Source organism: Monodon monoceros, unplaced genomic scaffold (genome assembly GCF_005190385.1).
Source record: "Monodon monoceros isolate NGI ecotype Baffin Bay Population unplaced genomic scaffold, NGI_Narwhal_1 Super_Scaffold_3, whole genome shotgun sequence".
Lineage (NCBI taxonomy): Eukaryota > Metazoa > Chordata > Mammalia > Artiodactyla > Monodontidae > Monodon > Monodon monoceros.
The window spans coordinates 32592138-32611903 of NW_021703780.1; the positions used below are offsets into that span (position 1 = coordinate 32592138).

At 34.9% G+C, this 19766-nt stretch overlaps 1 protein-coding gene across 8 annotated transcripts in view; it reads right to left on the bottom strand.

The window, feature by feature from the left end:
• Positions 1-19766, bottom strand: part of UBR2 (ubiquitin protein ligase E3 component n-recognin 2) — a 116255-nt gene that overhangs the window by 56515 nt on the left and 39974 nt on the right. For 7 of the 8 annotated variants that reach the window (XR_003796844.1, XR_003796843.1, XM_029244313.1 and 4 more), the window contains 7 exons: positions 15764-15894; positions 13699-13837; positions 12906-12968; positions 8566-8686; positions 6665-6772; positions 6231-6319; positions 5033-5131 (listed from right to left, as the gene is read on the bottom strand). Coding sequence is in view for 6 of the 8 variants with exons in the window: in XM_029244313.1 (XP_029100146.1) it covers positions 5033-5131; positions 6231-6319; positions 6665-6772; positions 8566-8686; positions 12906-12968; positions 13699-13837; positions 15764-15894 (750 nt within the window). In the remaining 2 variants the exon portion in view is untranslated. Of the gene's footprint in view, positions 1-5032; positions 5132-5201; positions 5301-6230; positions 6320-6664; positions 6773-8565; positions 8687-12905; positions 12969-13698; positions 13838-15763; positions 15895-19766 lie in introns of all 8 variants that reach the window. The other variant, XM_029244312.1, reaches the window with a different exon arrangement.

Sequence of the window (19766 nt, forward strand, 5' to 3'; positions counted from 1 at the left end):
TTTTGTGTATTTCTAAATAACAATTACTTACTCCAATTGCCACGTGTATGAAGCAACAATTATATCACGGAGAAAGATGCCAGAATGTAAGGAGACAGATCCAAGGCTCATTATTCAAAGACAATTCAGGGTGGGGGATCTGAACCAGGCTGCAAATTTTCCTTAACTGAGACATTTAGACACCTATAATGGTATGGTATAATTATTCTAGGATCCACAGGTTTATATCACAGATTCTGTAGAACTCAGTACGAAACCATATTTCCTCTTAATCTTAGTTGAGATTTACTTTTTTGTTTTTCTTTCTATATATAGATATACATATTAATATATTTTTGAATAAGCAAATACACTTAAATGATGCAAAAAACAGGTAAAAAGTTAAGTCTCCTAGCTCCCAAAGTCCCCCTTGCAAAGGCAATCTCTGTTAGCAGTTTTCTTGCATATACTTCCAGAGATGGTGTGTATATAATATATACGTGTATGCATATATACACACATATATATATTTATAGTACATGGATAACTGTTATTAAGTAGATATAAGTATGGGTATGTATAATGATCTCCCCCCCGCCCAAAGGATAGCATATTATAAATACGGTTCTGCACTTGGTTTTTTCACTTGATATATTTTGGAGATTGTCCCATACCAGTTCACATAAATTCCCTCATTCTTTTTAATTATCCCCAGTACTCTTTTCTATCATACTTTATTAGCCAGGCCCTTACTGGTGAGATATTTGGGTTTTTCCCAGTCTTACGCTATTTATCACAAAAGATACTGCAACAAATATCTACTATGTACAGTTGCAAGGATATTTATAGGATAATTTCCTAGAAGTGGAATTACTGGGTTAAGATGTATATACATTATGAATTTTGACTGCTATCACCAAACCCCTCAAAGAAGACAAAAGAATGCAGAAGTTAGATGTCTAAGAATATAGTAAAACTGTATTCTAATGTAGAGGTTAAGTTGTAAAGTCATCAGATAAGGAGAAAATCGATATAGTTAAACATACCTTTGAAAAACTCTGAAATCATCATCCCATTGCCAGGACTTAGGCCCCAAAAAGCTCAAAAGTCAATAGGATTAATTTCTGTTAATTTTCCTAGACAGTGAAGACTAAGTTCAAGTTCGAAGGAGGAGAGGTATTGACAAGTAAAAGGATTTTCCTTCTTGTTTGCTATATTAGTCAATTTTGAGACAATTAAATGACTATATGTGATTTCACTGACCTAAGAAAAAACTCTGGTCTCGGGGAAAACCTTTTACTATTTCGCAGTCAAGCATAATGTTTGCTTTGGGTTTTTACTTTTTGCTTTGTCTTAGGTATTTTATCAGATTAAATAAAGTCTTTCATTCCTATTTCATTTGCTATGAGGTATTTTTCGTTCATTTTAAATCATGAATTCAGGAAAAGCATCTAATATGATCTTTTCTCTCCCTTTTGTCTGTTAATAAGTTGAATTACGCCAGTTGATTTTTTTTTCAAATGGTATACTACTCGCGTTAGGGAAATAAAACCAAACTTGGTTGTGGTGTATTATCCTTTTTCTATATTGCTTGATTCAATCTGTGCAACCTTGTTTGTGAGAGAAATTAAATGGTAATTTTCTTTTCTTGTAATTGTTGGGTTCTGGTGTCAAGGTTACAGAGGACTTAATTGGCAAGTATATTCTCTTTCTCTATTTTCTAGAAAAAGTTATATAAGACAGGTATTATTTTTTTCTTAAATATTTGGAAGAATTCTCCAGTATAGCCTTTGGGCCTGGGGACTTCTTTGTGAGAAGATTTTTATATTAATTAAAATTTTCTATTTCTTGTTTCTCTTCTAACGACCTGTGTTTTTTTGGTAGGGATTTGTTCATTTCATCCAAATTTCCAATTATATTGATTAATTTGATCCTAATATTGCCTATTTTCTATTTAAAATCTGTAAGATTTGTAGTTTTTTGTAGTCCTTTTTAAATAAAATTTTTTCTGTTTTTCTTATTAGACTTTCTAGAGATCTACCCCCATCCCTTTTTTTTCAAAGAAAAATCTTTTTTCTACATTTACATGGTTTTATTAATTTCTGTTCTTTACTATTTCCCTTTTTCTACTTTCTTTAGACAAAAAATATAAGTACTTGTATTACAATGGCCTTCAAGGTCTGGCACTAATCCACTCCCATGTTCCCCTTATCCCCAGACTCAATGACCTCATGGATCATTCTCCTCCTCACTCACTCTAGCAACACAGGCCTGTTCTGGGTTCTTTCTTCCAAAATGCCAAGTGCACATTCATCTCAGAACTTTGCACTTGCTGTTCCCTCTGCCTAGGAAGCTCTTTCACCGGTTAGTCACATCACTTAGTCCCTCACGTCTCTGTCCAAACACTACTTCTCTGAGAGGCCTTTTTTGATAACCTTGTATAAAATATGACCCTTCCATTGTCACTCTCTAACCCCTTAACCCGCTTTCCTACTTTACAGCACTTCTCAACATTTGATTTATTATAAATATGTAAATATTATATACATCTGTCTCTCCCCAGTTGCACTATAAATCCCATGGGAACAGGGTCTTTTGTCTTTTTTGTTTACTGCTATATTTATCTCCAGAGCCCCAAACAGTGCCTAGTTAATAAAGGTGCTAAATAAATATGCTCTGAATAAATGAATACATATGTTATTTTTCTAGTGCTTCTAACTAAAGGAGTCAGACAAGAAACATAAAAGGTTGAAATATCAGAAAAAAACAAAAATTATTATTTGTAGATTACTAGAAATTCCAAGGAATCAACACAAAATATTAGAGAAAATGTTAATAAGAAAACCAGCCTGATAAAAGATGGATATATAAAAATCAGTAGTTTTCTCTTTTTTTTGCGGTACGCGGGCCTCTCACTGTTGTGGCCTCTCCCGTTGCGGAGCACAGGCTCCGGACGCGCAGGCTCAACGGCCATGGCTCACGGGCCCAGCTGCTCCGCGGCATGTGGGATCTTCCTGGACCGGGGCACAAACCCGTGTCCCCTGCATCGGCAGGCGGACTCTCAACCACCATGCCAACAGGGAAGCCCAAAAATCAGTAGTTTTCTTACATATTAGCCATAGTGAGATTAAAAATGTGAATAATTTACAATAGTGTCAAAAATATAAAACATAAACACTTTTAGGACAAGTTATGTTCCTAGATGGGGATACTCAATATTGCAAAGTTATCAGTTCTTCCCATACTATCTATAAATACAACATCTTTTCAGTCAAAAACCCTAATGTGGTTTCTGAAATTGACAAACTGATTTTAGTTCTTCTCTAAAAAAAAGCCTAAAATAATTAAGAATTTTTTTGAAAAGAATAATGAAAGAAGATTTAGCTCTATAAAATATCAAAATGGAATAGTAAGCTAATTTATTAAAACTCGGTACTGGCATGGAAATGGACAAAAGGATCAATGGAGGAGAGAAACAGATTTGAATACACATGGGATTGTTTCAAAGGCTTCTCAAACTCATCCCTGACTCAAATGAAAGCAACACTTTCCCTTTTTATAAGTTCTCATTCTCCACTTGGTTACAAAAGTCAGAAACCCAGAAATCACCTTTATATTTTCCCCTCAAACCCAACAACCGATCACTCACCAAACCTAATATTCCTCAAACCCAACGTGTGGCCCGTCAGTAGATTTCACTACTTACATATCTCTCACAACTTCTATACCGGCTGCCACAATCCCCACAGGTTTCCCACATCCACTACTGCTCCTGCAAATTTGTTCTCCAAATTACAAGAAGCATCATCTTTTAAAAATCACAAATGTGATGATGTAAGTGTCACCTAAAACTCTTCAGTGCCTTCCAATGTTCTTAAGAGAAAAACCAAAACCCTTAATTTGGCCCCAGATATCTCATTAGTGGCTAAATAGACTCCAGACAGCTTCAACTGTCCTAGAATATACCCCTGAACATAAAAATAATCTGGGGAAAAAACAGTCATTAAAAAAAAGAAGCTGGAACATAATACCTTGTTAATAAAATAACTGTAGAATACTCTTAACTCCATACAATTAGGCCCTTGCCTATGTTTCTGGTCTCATTTAACTCCGTGTTCAAGGATCTTCGACCGTACTTCTTCCCTTGTCTTCCCTTCCCTACTTCAGGATTTTCTCAAGTGTTGATTCCTATGCATGATTTCTCTTCACACTCCAACATAAAGTTACCTTCTCTACAGAATCCTCTTCTGAACTGTGGGAAAAGGTCAGATCTCTCCTACTCTATCAAAACAACAGAATTCTTCAGTTTTTATTATAATTTTAATTACCATTTATGTGAGTCTTTCCCTCCCTACTGTTAAGTTCCATGACGGCAAGGCCCATATCTGTTCACCGTTCATTCCCAAAACCTAGAATTGTGCCCAATAAATAATAGGTGCTCAGTAATTTTTTTTAATGAATTAAATATTAATAAATTATTCAATAGAACTAAAACATAGTGATGCCTCCTGGAACAACTAGTGAAACTTAGTACAAGATCACCCAATCATCATGATTCAACTGCCTTAGTTACCCCTTCCCTTAGCAGGGAAAAGGAGGCTTCTTAGAATGTGAGATTATACACAATATGCTGTTTCTTCTTTTTTTGGCCGTGCCATGCAGCTTGGAGGATTTTAGTTCCCCGACCAGGGACTGAACTTGCAGGCAGTGAAAGCACTGAGTCCTAACCATTGGATGGCCAGGGAATTCCCACAATATGCTGTTTCTAATGGATAGATTTGTTAAACTAATGAGTTTAATTTTAACTCATCAGTTCAAAACCTCGGGGAAGTACTATGAGAAAGTACAGATTAAGTTCAAATGACTTTCCTCCTCCAGATTACACATTCAAAGATACATGTTCTAGTATGACTGAAGGCATCTGAAGTCTGATCACCCATTAATAAAATATTTTTCTATTCAGGAATATACAGATCTCAGTTCTCTATTATTTTAAGGCTTTACTTCTTCTAATGGAAAACAAGAAAATTCTTCTTAGTCTTTTAGTACTTACAAGTGAAGGGACTGTGAAAATCTGAACCGAGAGGTCTGCGATTGAAAACTCTCTGTCGTGGTCATCTGTCACATAATCACTCTGCAAACGCTCATAGTTCTATTAAGAAGGCAAAAAAAGGCAAGGAGTGCCAACTATCAGTTACAAAGAAAAGGCAAGCACTACTCACCAGAGTAGGTGCGGTGAAGAACTGGACAGACAGAGCAGTCACGGACACTGCTCGCTCGTGATCATCCTCCATAAAATCTCTCTGCAACTGCTGGTAATTCTAAACAACAAGGGGGAGATTCACCTCTAATCCACAATGACCAATGTTTAAGGATTATAATGAAATATCAGTGCTGGAGGAGTCAATAAGATATTCTATGAGAATGATAAGTGGAATGTACCAACTAAACTCTGTGTAAATATCAATTCACTATACAATCTTCTTTAGCACAATGGCAATTTGTGAACTCAAATAGGAGTAACAGCTACTAAAATCCTGGGACGTCACTGTACATGGGTGGAGCCAAATCACAGTAGCTTTACACTGTCTCTGATGAAACCACACTTTCATTACTTCTGGATGCCTATCAGAGTCACCTGATGGCTCTTTCAAAGTATACATGCTTGGGCCCCATTCTTGGTGAATCTGCTTCAGTAGGTTTGAGAATGGAACGCAAACACATGCATTTTGAAAGAGCTGCCCAAATGATTCTTGTATGTTTCCTTTGTTAATAACCCCTAATTCAGGTGAATAAAAAACCAAGCAGTTAGCTTAATCGCATGCTGCTGAAAGGGAGAAGAACATAATTCAATAATATCAACAACCTAGAGTTATGCTTCTTAAATCACATCCAAATATACCGGTCATTTCAACTAAAATTATCTTTTCTTACACAAAATTTAACAGGAATAACATAATTCAATGACATAGGTTTAAAGTCTTCATTTATCATTTCACATCATACACACTGCAGAGATGGATAGTCACATTATCATGGCAGATGATAAACAAGAAAACCCTCACTGCTAGAATTTTATTCTATTGATGAAAGATAAAATGATCATTTATGAAGTTTCTTAGAATTTAAAATCAACGCATTGACATATTACTATCAGCTGTTAATTTTACAAACACTGGTTATAATCATGGACTACAGTTACTCTGTATATAACCTATTTTGTTAATCTTTAAAAGTGAGAAACTACTTACCTTTGCAAATCGAACAGCAAACAGTTTCTTGTATTTCAAATCCATAAGTAGACTGCTCATGAACAACTGATGATACACACTCCTAGCACCTTTCACAAAAAGAGCAGACGTAAGATAAGGATATATCAAACAAGCCAAAAATTACACTTCCAAAGTTTTCATATGATCAACTGTATTTTAAGTGTCAAGAGCAACACTCTACATGTGTTCCTTAATCAGTTTTTCTAAATATATTTTTCAAACAAAACATAAAGGTGATTTAATTTGGATCATGGATCCCCAAATCTGTTTTTTCCCCAAAGAATAAGACTGCATGTGTTAATTCTAAAAACCATAAATATATTTATTAAATACCTCCCCAAATGAAAAAGAAACTAACATCCCAATTACTTGTGTAAGTTCCCCTATACCTTAAAAGTAGTTAAGATACGTACCTTTCCACAATTTGGAATCACTAAGCATCAACCTATCCACTAGAGAAGAGTTTTCACCATTTGGCCCTTCTTGTAAACCAACTTGACATAAAATTCGGCGAAGACCATCTTAAAACAAGAAGAAAAGTAGTCAAGATACAGTAACTTCAAATATTAAAATAAAATGACATATTAGTAGAAATTTTCAAATGGATCTACTATAGAGTCTTACTTTTTTTTTTTAACTAAAGGTCAAATTTATTCAGAAAAAGTAAACATATTAACTATTTTATTAACATGTTCACAAAATGGAGAAAAATTCCAAATCTTGCATTATACACCAACTCTTATTCCAGAATACCAAAATACATGTGTATCGGAACGGCAATGACCTCTTATGCTGTAAAGAATTTAAATAAACAACAAAGAACCCAAAAGCCACTGAAATAAACATGGTTCTTTAAAGCATCTATGCTAATTAAACCAGGTTACAGTAAAATTGTTACATATCCCATGATAACTGAAGACAGGTATAATATAAAATTGTACTACCATTTAAAAGAAAGAATACATTACCTCTGTGCTTTAATATATACCAGTCCATTTTATTAATGTTATGCAAAATGTTCTTCATTAAACAAAAATACACTATGTACTTATGTATACCTACTATATGAGGGGTTTTGGAAGGCAAATTCCTTTATATTCTAAATGCTAAACTTAAAAACTATATATAAGCATTAACAAAACCAGAACTTCAATACCTTCTAGTTTCATATTTTATATTTAAAATCACTGTTTTTAAGTCTTCTACAAGCATGCAAAATAATCCGAAAAAAACCCCCCAAAATAGAGTAACTTTAAAATTTAAGAGTCACCAACTATAAATTATTTACAAGGCTAAAGAGAAAACTTTATATATGAATTAAATAATAGATGATAAGGTCTTTAAATTGTTGATGGTAAATAAATTTTCTCAAAGAAAATTTTCAGCAGAAAACTGATTCCATGATACTATTCATTAATGCTGTAGCACAGTACTTGGCATACAGATATCCAATGGAAAACACCAAAGCCAAAAAAAAAAAAAGAGGATGAGTGAAATAATTGGAAAGACATTTAGATTAAACAAACACATTCTCCTAAATTTCCACACCCCCATATTTTCACCTGTCAATTCAGTGTGGCAATACTCTTTCTAGTAGCCTTTTAATACAAACGTTTTAGAAATTTTCTTTATAGCAAACATTGGAATGTCATTTATTCAAACCACCTCTCTTGCCTGAAGAACAGTATGACAGCTTAAATCTATTCCTAGTTTACTCTTCAGTGTTACACAACAAACTTGTATTTTTGGCATTGGGCGTGAAGGTTCTTAATTCTGTTTATCACTACTTTTAAAAGATTATCTAATTTGTAGACTGTGGAAAAAGAAAAACTCAAATACACAGTAACTTCAAATTTGCAAATTTTCAGGGTTGCAAATTATTAGTAACCACAAGTCGTAGAAGTCAAAACAAAGACAGCCTTTAAACAGTTAATCATTTAGGTTTTATATACAGCAGCATTATGCAGCTTGCTTTGTGGAAGAGAATTCCACAGGATACGCCATTAAGAAATAGGTTCTTTTATCAAGTTGCTAAGATTTAGGTTTCATTAGTGTATTATAGTCATTTACAATTGTTTAACCCACTGTTTCCTGCATTTATTTGAACACAGACTCCTCTGTATGCATATAAAAAGATCCCATGGATCAAAATTGGGAAACGGATTTTTTTCTATGTATAAAGATATTATGAGATGGTATTTTAAAACATGAAACTAATAGCAAAAAAATGATTCCACTTGCTATTTTTTCCAAAACAGTTTTGCAAAGGCATATGAGCTCATTTTTAAGTCAATTAGCACAAGTATGAACCTACCTGAATATCCAATAATACTTCCCAGCCAAGACAAAAGTTTCAAACCAAAATTCTGATGTGCGACAATAGACGAATGCATAACTTGAACTTTGAGTGGCTTTGTCTGTCTACTGGTATTTCTCTTAAAAAGAAATGGCAGGATGAAAAAACAAACTTAAAAAGGCTATTTTAGAGAAAGAAGTTAATATTTTTATTTAATATAGCTACACTCTCATCATTATAGGGAAGTTTTTCATGTATGTAAGAAAAATACCATGTGGCTTGCTTTACTCAGATTCTAATTTTCTAGAAGGAATCCTAGGATTCTTACAAAAAAGTAAGAAGTTACAGCTTTAAGTAACCTGAATTTTTGGTCTTATATTTGAAAATCTGCCCCACCAATTATAAATTATTTAAATGCTTAAATTGGCTTTATGTCTTTAAACTAATTTTTAATGTAATTACACACTAATTTAAATAATTTACTTCATTGCACAAATGTGATGTTATCAATACTTTAAAAAAATTGTAGTAAATACACACAAAACTTTCCAACTTAACCATTTTTAAGTGTGCAGTTCTGTAAAGCACACATTGTTGTATAACCAGTCTCCAGAACTCTCTGTCTTGCAAAACCAAAACTCTGTACCCATCAAACACTCCAGGTACCTCATACAAGCAGAATCATACATTATTTATAATATCTTTTTGTGACTAGCTTATTTCACTTAGCATAATGTCCTCAAGGTTCATCCACACTGTAGCATGTATCAGAATTTTCTTCCTTTTTAAGGCTGAATAATATTCTATTGTATGTATATAGACTTTGTTTATCCATTCATCCATTGATAGACACTAAAGTTGCTTCTACCTTTTGTCTACTGTGAATAATGTTGTTAAGAACATGAGACCCTGCTTTCAATTCTTTTGTATATATATCCAGAAGCAAGACTGCTGGATCATATGGCAATTCTATTTTTAATTTTTAGAGGAACCACCATACTGTTTTCCGTAGTGGTCGCACCATTTTACATTCCTACCAATAGTGAACGAGGGTTCCAATTTTTCCATATCCTTGCCGATACCTGTGATTTTCTGTTATTGTTTTGTTGTCGTTTGTTTTTAATAGCCATCCAAATGGATATGAGGTGGTATCTTATTGTGGTTTTTACTTGCATTCCCCTAGTGATTAGTAATACTGAGCATATTTTCCTGTGCTTTGGCAATCTGCATATCATCTTTGGATAAATGTCTATTTAAGTCTATCAAAGCTTTTAATTTAATATGTTTTCCCCCCTTTTCCTTTTTTGCTTGGATCATCTTTCTACCCACCAGTTCATCCCATCTCCATAACCCACATTAACACAGTACAACTTTGCATATTTTATCCATCTATATGTACTATATATGTACACATTTATAAAGGTTTTTATTTGATTTACAGAAAATGGGATACTACACATATTCTGTCGCATCTTTGTGTTAACAGTTTTTTTTGTTGTTGTTAATGACTCAATAATATTCTGTGGTGTGGATTTATTTAGACATTCTTTAGAGAAGGGCATTCATAGTCTCTTTGTTTACAGTCTTCTATGACTATAAAAAAAACGTAGTACTGAACATCTCTGTACACACACTAACTGGTGTTTATATTTTTACAGGATAAATTCCTAAGAGAGATTACAGATGCTACTAGATTGTTTTCCAATTATGTGGTAGCAATTTATTTTTACACAAGTACTTCTGTTCTCTGCATCTCTGCCAGCAAGGTACTTTATCACTCTAATTTCTCCATCTTGTTGGGTATGAAATCTCCATCACTTTACTAAACTAGGTAGTTTACATATATTTACCACCTAGATCTTCTCTGTTGTGATTGTCTTTTCATACCCTATGTCCATTTTTCTATTTTGTTGTTTGCTCCTTACCTGATAATCTATGAGTGCTCTGTTTATCATAAACATTAAATGTCTATCCTTTGTGTTAGAAATAATTTTTCTAAATCTACTGACATTTTTTATAATATTTTGCTATGCAAATTTTTTATGTAGCCAAAAATAAGTTCTTTTCTAACTCCTGGGGTTCTAGTCTTGGTTAAGAAGCTCTCCTCCTCCCTTAGAATGTACTTGTTTCCTAGATTTTCCTCATACTAGTATCTATTTCTGGACTTTCTATTCTATATTATGCATATAGTATATCTATGCAGACACTACCAGAGATTACAAGTACTGATTTTTAAGGGAAAAACCGTAATAACACTGTGAAGCAACAAATGTAAAGGGAAAAAAAACACCTCCTTTACCTGGATTCATCTACTGTAAACATTCTATTCCAACTGCTTTATCATTTGCACATTATCTTTCTTTCTCCACACACACACAAGCATTAAAAAAAACCAAACAAACCACTGAAGGTTAAGTTTTATGCATAATGTCCCTTTATCCCTAAAAACTTCAGTATACATTTCCTAAGAATGCACATGTTCTTTTTATACAACCACAGTATAGTTTCTGATGTATTATTAAATTGGGTATGTCCAGTTATCAATAAAGAATTTCTTAAATAAGACACAAACTCATGAAGAGAAAAATATATTTTGCTACATTAAAATTAAAGCTTTTGCTCAAGGAGAAGCATCACAAATAAGCTTAAAATAAGTCACATATTAGGAAAAGATACTGCAACAAAAGATCAGGATTCAGATTATGTAAAGAGCCCCTACAAATGAGTAAGAAAAAGACAAGTAACCTAACAACAAAAAAATGGGTAAAGGGTATGAACAAGAAATTCACAGAAAACTTAAATGACCAATACAATAAATATGAAATAAGATACTCAGTAATCAAGGCAGTGCAAATTTAACTGATGAGATGCCATTCATACACATCAGGTTGGCAAAATTTTAAAAATCTGACAATATATAGTTTTGACAAAGCGGTAGAGATATGGGAACTCTACTTCGATGCTGGCTGGAATGTATATTGGTACCACCATTTTGGAGATTAACTTGGCAAAATCTAGCATAGCTGAAAATGCTCAAAAGCTAACAACTCAGAAATTCCATTTCTTGGTATATACCCTAGAGAAACTTTTGCTTCTACGCAACAAGAGGACAAAAATATGACCACAGCAGGACTGATAGTTATAGGAAAAAATTGGAGATATCCTAATTGTCCATCAACTAGAGAATGGAAAAATTATGGTACAGTCATCAATGGAATACTTACAGATACATGTATCAACACAGATCAATCTATAAACAACACTGAAATGAAAAGGCAAATTGCAATATAATATATTCAGTATGAATCTTGCTATATAATGTTTAAAGACTTCCAAATCAATACATATAATATGGACAGATATTTAACAGATGAAATATAAAGGCATGTATGAAAACGAAAGATAAATTAATGAAAGTAGTTATCTCTAGGGAAGGAGGAAGGGGAATGGGATTTAGAGGGGATAATACAAGGGCCTCTATACTATTTTATTTATTTAAAATACATATGAAGAAAATAAGGTATAATGTAGCACACAGGCATTTACTGTTATGTCTATTTTCATCTGTATATTTAAAATATTTCACAATATATAAAATTATATTTTAAAAGGACATTTACATAAAATGCAGTTACATGGAATAGTTAAAAACAATAAATTACAACTTTTAAAAATAAATCTAAATGTGGGGAATAGTTTTCTTTCAGATAAATTATACACTAAATGCTATCAGGATATGCAGCATACCTTGCTATTAGGTACCAAGAAACAACTTCCCTTGAATTCTAATCTTGGTGCTAAAGGCCAGTTTAATTCCTAAAAAGTAATCTGAAACCCTATCAAAAACAAAACAGAAAGCAAAAAACTTTCTAAGACATCTCTGATAAAAAAATAAGAAGACAGAAATATATACATATATATCTCATCTAAACATTCATTTTCTGTATCAATCTTACGTAGCTTAAAAAAAAACTAGATAAAGCAATAAGCAATGCTCAGGTAACATATATTTAAACATGATTTTTTTTTTTTTTTGCGGTACGCGGGCCTCTCACTGCTGTGGCCTCTCCCGTTGCGGAGCACAGGCTCCGGACGCACAGGCTCAGCAGCCATGGCTCACGGGCCTAGCCGCTTCGCGGCATGTGGGATCTTCCCGGACCGGGGCACAGACCCGTGTCCCCTACATCGGCAGGTGGGCTCTCAATCACTGCGCCACCAGGGAAGCCCCTAAACATGATTTTTGATTGATGTGGCTTTACATTCAGGAAGACAGAAAAATGTGTTCATACACACCAAAATGTGGGACTAGTTTTATACTAATAAAAAATAAGAGTGTAGACTATTTTTAAATTACTTACCACAATTACTAATTTTGCTTGTTCACAATACTGGAAGTCTCCATATCGAACAGACCTACGTCCCTGTAAATAAAGATATTTGAAATTAACTTGTAAAAATATTTATATTCAGTATTAATAACTTTTGAAACAGTAAACAAATAAACACAGTGTCATCTGAGCACATAACAACTCTGGTCAATTTTTTTTTTTTTTTTTTTTTGCGGTACGCGGGCCTCTCACTGTTGTGGCCTCTCTGGTTGCAGAGCACAGGCTCCGGACACGTAGGCTCAGCGGCCATGTCTCACGGGCCTAGCTGCTCCGCGGCATGTGGGATCTTCCCGGACCGGGGCACGGACCTGTGTCCCCTGCATCGGCAGGCGGACTCTCAACCACTGCACCACCAGGGAAGCCCTGGTCAATTTTTAATATCTACAATGTTTATTCTATTCATTAATTAAAAAGTAAATTAAAATATTTTCCTTCAAAACTATCCTAACATTTTTCAAGCCATTAATAAGTTCAAGTTGTTATCCTTGAACAACACAACATTTATTCTTCTAGGCTGCTATAATTTCTATTTTCATAACTGAATATTTCTAACCACTGTGTAGGATGAGAGCAACTGTATCTATGTTTCCTCCTAAACTTTCTGACAATAGCTTACAGTTATACCCAATATATATTTGGGTCAATATTCATATGAAATTAAAGAAAAATAGCCTAGATATATATACCTCTAACTCAATTTTCTAGGATAACTTATCTGTATTAAAAGTTTATTATGTGACATCAATATAATGAAATTACTTACATCTCGATCTACTGTAGTTGCAAAGCCAATGGCTTCTTTTTGTGTACAGTTAACAGCTTTCTGAAGAGTATAAATAACTTGTTCATAGGTATGAACCTCATCATTAAACAGCATGCAATAGTAGGTGTCACTCTTCTCTCTGTGGGATAAAACATTAACTATTTATTATCTATTTGCATTATCACCTTGCTCCAGGATGATTTATTAAGAGCACAGTTTGTTCTAGGGAACGTGCTAGGTACTAGGCACATACCTGTAATGAAGCCATCTGTAGCCCCCAAACTCTATGACACTACCAGATGGTGGGAAAGATAGATACTATACATAAAGAATAGGATGCTAGAGTGGGATAAAACCAGTATGGGAGTTCAGAGAGCTGCCAAAGAAGTAATTTGAGAGCTGAAGTCAGAATTGGCTATCAGTGGTGCTCAACTGGGGGCAATTCTCCTCTACCCTCCATAGATGACCACTGGACAATGTCTGGAAAATTTTGGTTGTCATGACTGGGGTGGGAGTGCCACTGGCATCCAGTGGGTAAAGGCCAAGGATGCTGCTAAAAATTCTACAGTCCACCAGTTAGAGCCCATAATATCTGGCCCCCAAAGCCAACAGTGCGAAGGTTGAGAAACCATGGGCCAAAAGAAAGTGAAAGCAAAGGCCCTGAGGTGGCAAAAGTAAATACTGGGAGCTGGAGCACAGGGAGGAAGGAGGAGATTAGTCTGGAGATAGGCAGAAATCTTAAAGACCTTGTAATGGATTTCGATTTTGCCATCCTAAGGGCAATCGAAGATTTGAAAGAGTGAAATAGGAGCTATGGTCCGATTTGTCTTAAAGTTCACTTTGGCTATATGTGGAGAATGGACCATGAGAGACACGAGTGGATATGGCAGTCTAGTTAGGGACGTCATGTTGTCCAAGGATGAAATTAATGCAATTTGGACTAGGATAGTAGTAATGGAGATGAACAGAAGTAAACAACTTGACAGAGGGAGAACCAGCTGGACCCGAAATCTAAGTGGATATGCGTGACTCAGGTTTTTGGATAGATGAAATGCCATTTACTAAGATGGGAAAACATTACAAGAGACGCAAGTTAGATTCTTTTCCCTTCTATGCTGGTGGTCCCAAACTTACAATGGAACAGAAAAATAAAAACACAACTCTTCTATTCTCTACGGTCTAAATTTGGATCTCAGATTTAGATCTTAGTTGGTCCCCAACTCAAAATACATGAAGATAAAGTCATGAGGTAACTAAGCCATTTTCAACATTTCCAAAAAAGGAATACTAACTCCTCATTTTACTAAAAAACAACCCACAACCTAATTATTTGGAACACTGTTGAGAAAGCAAAAAAGAAACACCACCAACGTCCTTTAGACTCTCACTTGTATTCAACCTTAACTGTGAATACAATTCCAACAAGCTTGGCTAGAATTAAAAGTAGAAGAGAAGGCTGCTTGAGGCAAGCACATTCATGCAGAAAAGTAAGCCCTTAACCTTAAATACAGCTATAGCAGAATCCAGCTCTCTGGTCACATATTTGCAATCTCCTCAATAATCTAAGAACAAATGGTAAAAATGTTAGATGTACTCTAAAAGAAGCACAAAGTGTAGAATAAATTTTATACAAATTTAGAATCAAAAGTGGTTAAAACTGAATTTGTGTATTTAGTCAAACCAGAAAACTCACTTAGATCAAAGTGCTCATTCCCTAATCAAATCTCATACACAAACAAAAAGAATTGTAGAGTTAACTTAACAGCTTTATCACACAAAGAAGAGAAAAATGTCTGTGCTTGAAACCGTGGTAGAGCCTTGATGTGGCTAAAATATGGCTATAAATTGGTGAAATCAACAACAGGGAAAAACCTCTACCAATTAAATGGCTCACACATATTTAAAAACTATAAAACCAAGGTTATTATTATGCTGAAAACTAATTATTAAAAACGATTATGTTCTATCCTAGCTGTATTAAAGTTAATTTGAGGAATCAGAATCAAAATGGTTAAAATTGAGTGTGAGCAAATACAAATACAAGGAATAAATGGGCTGTACTTACACCATCTCTAAATCTGGTGGCAATTCACTTTCCTTTTCCCAGGTTAATATCTCTACTGCATACCGAAACATAATAGCAAAAATGTTATAAGTTCTCGCAATCACATCTTCTGATAAATGCACAAGAGGATCCTGAAAGAACAGAAAAAAAAAAAAATGCAACCATGTTAAATGTACATTAATTCTCCTTTTTCCCATTCTGCCTCCCTCCTCAAAACACTACTGTAAAAAGCTGACATCTTCCAGCTTCAGCTTCTCTTCAATTTGATCCTATACGTTACATCTCAGCAAATCAAACTTCCTAAAACATTCTCTTCATAATAATCCACATTACTGAATCATATGAACCACAATATTCCACGGCACTCCAATGCCTAATAAATAAATCTAAAAATTTTAGAATGGCATTCTAGGATCTTTAAACCTAACATCAAACCATGGTTACAGCTTCACATCCCTCTAATCCCCAATTTCCAGAATAAACAAAGGAATGTTATCTAAGGATGGACAAGTAATATTTAGTTTTATAGGTATAAAGGAGAACCTGATTTTGAGGATTCTAAAGGGGAGAAGTCAACAAGGTCAGAAAACTGCTCCTCGATGTTGTTAAGAATCACTCACTTTCTCTCAGCGAGTCAAGTTGTGTATGTATTTAACAGAGAACTTCGTATATTAGACTTAACAGTGAGTAAGTCACTAAATTTCAAGGTTAATGTAAAAAAGTATTACTATAAACATACTCTAAGGTTATCTTTCAGTCAAGGTTGGCAAAATGTTTTACACAATCTAATCTTAATGCTTTATCAAATCTAAACATGTTATTTAGCTTAATGGCTAAATAGTGTTATATTCATCTCTCAATAAGAAAATCAATATATTCCAACATCATTGAATGGGAACCAGCACATTCTTGAAAATATACATAACGATACAGAACATTTCTGTGCATCTTCACCAAGGATCAGCTTAGTGGAACTGATATAAAACAAATGGAGAAGGAGAATAATGTCAAGGATGAAGGAAAAAAGACAAAGATTCCTAAAGGAGATGGGTCTAGGGCTTAAAGAATGTAAGAAGAAGTAAGAAAAAGATTTTCCAAAGTCTTATAGCACTTTTTACCTACAACTCTTCTCAATTAACTGCTTTATATGTCCCATCAAAAAATTTTTTTTTATACTGCTACCAAGGTTTGCTACTATTTCTTATGGAGACTTTAGAAGTTAACATGGCAAAACCACCTGCTACAAAGAAGGTACTGGAACTGGTACCTTTTGGCGATTAGAGTGGCTATTAATCATAATACAAACCTCACACTGTACTAAAATAGAAAGTAGAACCAAAACTCAGTTTTCTTCGTGATACTATCTCACTATACAGTCATTCCATTTCTTACAATTACGTCCCATAATACAAGACATTTAGAGGATTGAAGAATTATGATAAACAGGATATATAAGAATTAAATGGTGTTGGGACAGAAACAACCGCCAATTCTTGAGAATCCAAGTCAGCAGTGTCCAAACTCTGTTCTAAAAATCCCAGGGCCTGGTAGAGATGTTTCCTATTTGAAATACACAACAGTTTAAAAACATATGATTATCCATATTTTAATTATTTTTTTGCGGTACGCGGGCCTCTCACTGTTGTGGCCTCTCCCGTTGTGGAGCACAGGCTCCAGACGTGCAGGCTCAGCGGCCTTGGCTCACGGGCCCAGCAGCTCCGCGGCATGTGGGATCTTCCCGGACCGGGGCACGAACCTGTGTCCCCTGCATCAGTAGGCAGACCCTCAACCACTGCGCCACCAGGGAACCCATGATTACCCAAATTTTTAAACGGCCTATGGATATAGACTCTTCTGCCATCTTTGTATGCACATGTTAACTTCTTGAAAATGGGTTACTGATTAAAAAACATTATTTCTGAAGTGAAGAGATGCTAGGCTGTGCAAGCCTACTCATGTACAACGGTAAATTAAACGTTATTTGAATAGACTTCTGTTCCAAGTGCTCGTATCACAGCATAAGTCAGTTGGAATGAGAAAATAAATAACCATCTTATCCTATGTTGTATTATCTAAGACTAATAATTGTTTTTCATGACATTTATGTTAGAGAATGCAAGCCTTTGTGAGTCAACTTTGATTTATTCTTCTTCCAAACTAGAAGAATAGCATGCCGTTAAAAAGGTTACCTGTGGTTGGGACTTCCCTGGTGGTCCAGTGGTAAAGAATCCGCCTTATGATGCAGGGGATGCGGGTTCGATACCTGGTCAGGGAACTAAGATCTACATGCTGCAGGGCAACTAAGCCCATGCGCCACAATACTGAGCCCGCGTGCCGCAAAACACGGAGCCCATGCGCTCTGGAACCTGCGCGCCATGATTACAGAGCCCACGTGCCCTGGAGCCTGCATGCCACAACTAGAGAAGAGAAAACCTGCCACCACAACTAGAGAGAAGCCCACACACTACAATGAAGAGCCTGCGCGCTGCAACGAAAGGTCCCGTGTGCAGCAACTAGACCCAATGCAGCCAAAAAAATCAATCAATCTTAAAAAAAAAGGAAAAAAAAGTAAGTACATATTATAATAGAGTTTAACTGTTGTCATACGCAAATAAGGTATGAATGAGGGTTTTCTCCACACTGCCCAACTAAAACTAGAAATAAACTAGAAACCAAAGTTATAAATCGACTTTCTAACAAGAAATAATATACATTCCAAATTACAAAAAATAAACTCATTAGTAATACTGCTTTTATCTGTTTATTATTGGGATTTCTTAATTAAAATTTTATTTAAAAAAAATTCCACTGCCAAAAAATGTTTTCAAAAACCAGTATACTGTACTGTCAGAGTTGTCTATACTACCTAGGTTTAAAGCCCAGCTCTAGCACTTACTGTGTGGGACACTGTAGGCAAGTTTCTTAATCTAAGACTCAAGCTTCCGCAGCTATAAAATATGGGTAACAGTAGTATTTATCTTACAGGGTTGTTCTGAGAATTAAATGATATAAACCAAGAATCGTATTTAGTATGATATTCAGCTACTAGTTACCACTGATCTGTATTCAAATGGGATGAAAGCAGCATTGATAAGTGAAAATTTCAGATAAAAAATTTTTCACTGAGGTTGTTCATTCAGTTAATATATGTTATTGAATTAAATTTCATTCCAAAAAGGATTTACAGCAACTTTTTTTGGCCAAGTGCAGCTTGCGGGATCGTAGTTGCCCGACCAGGGATTGAACCAGCGCTACTGGCAGTGAAAACATGGAGTCCTAACCACTGGACCTCCAGGGAATTCCCCTTCAGCAACTAGAATACATCCAGTGTAATAAAACAGTATTAAAAAATAGATATACAAAGCAGGTAAAATGAAAATAAAGGAAGGAAAATAAACTGAAGTCAAGGTAACATCTATTTATAAATGCCAATCATATAAATTTCCATACAGCTACTACAGGCAAGCTGTTTTCAAGATGCCCCAACAAAAGGAAACACAGTCAGTTATGAGACTCACACGAAGAGAAACGTAACATTTCCTAATGCAGAGACCTAAGACAAATTTCTTACGGTTTTTATAAAGATCAACAAAGGAGACACTAGGAAAGGTACCATCCCACCAGCCTCTGTACTCACCCCCCATGCTCAAGGGCCCATTTGGAAAACTAGTTGGGCATTTATTGTCATGGTGATGGAAGATGCTATTACCATTTAATGAGTGGGAATTAGGTACAATAAACACAGTGCTTCTGACAGTGTATACCTGGGGTCAGTAAAGGTTTTCTATAAAAAGTCACTAAGTATTTCAGTTTTTGTAGGCTACAGGGTCTCTGTCATAGCTACTCAGTTTTGCTGTTGTAGTGGAAAAGCAGCTATAGACAATACATGAACAATTAAGCGTGGCTATGTTGCCATAAAATTTTATTTATGGATAATGAAATTTGAATTTCACATAATCTTCACATGCCACAAAATACTACCCTTATTGATTTTTCTTCAACT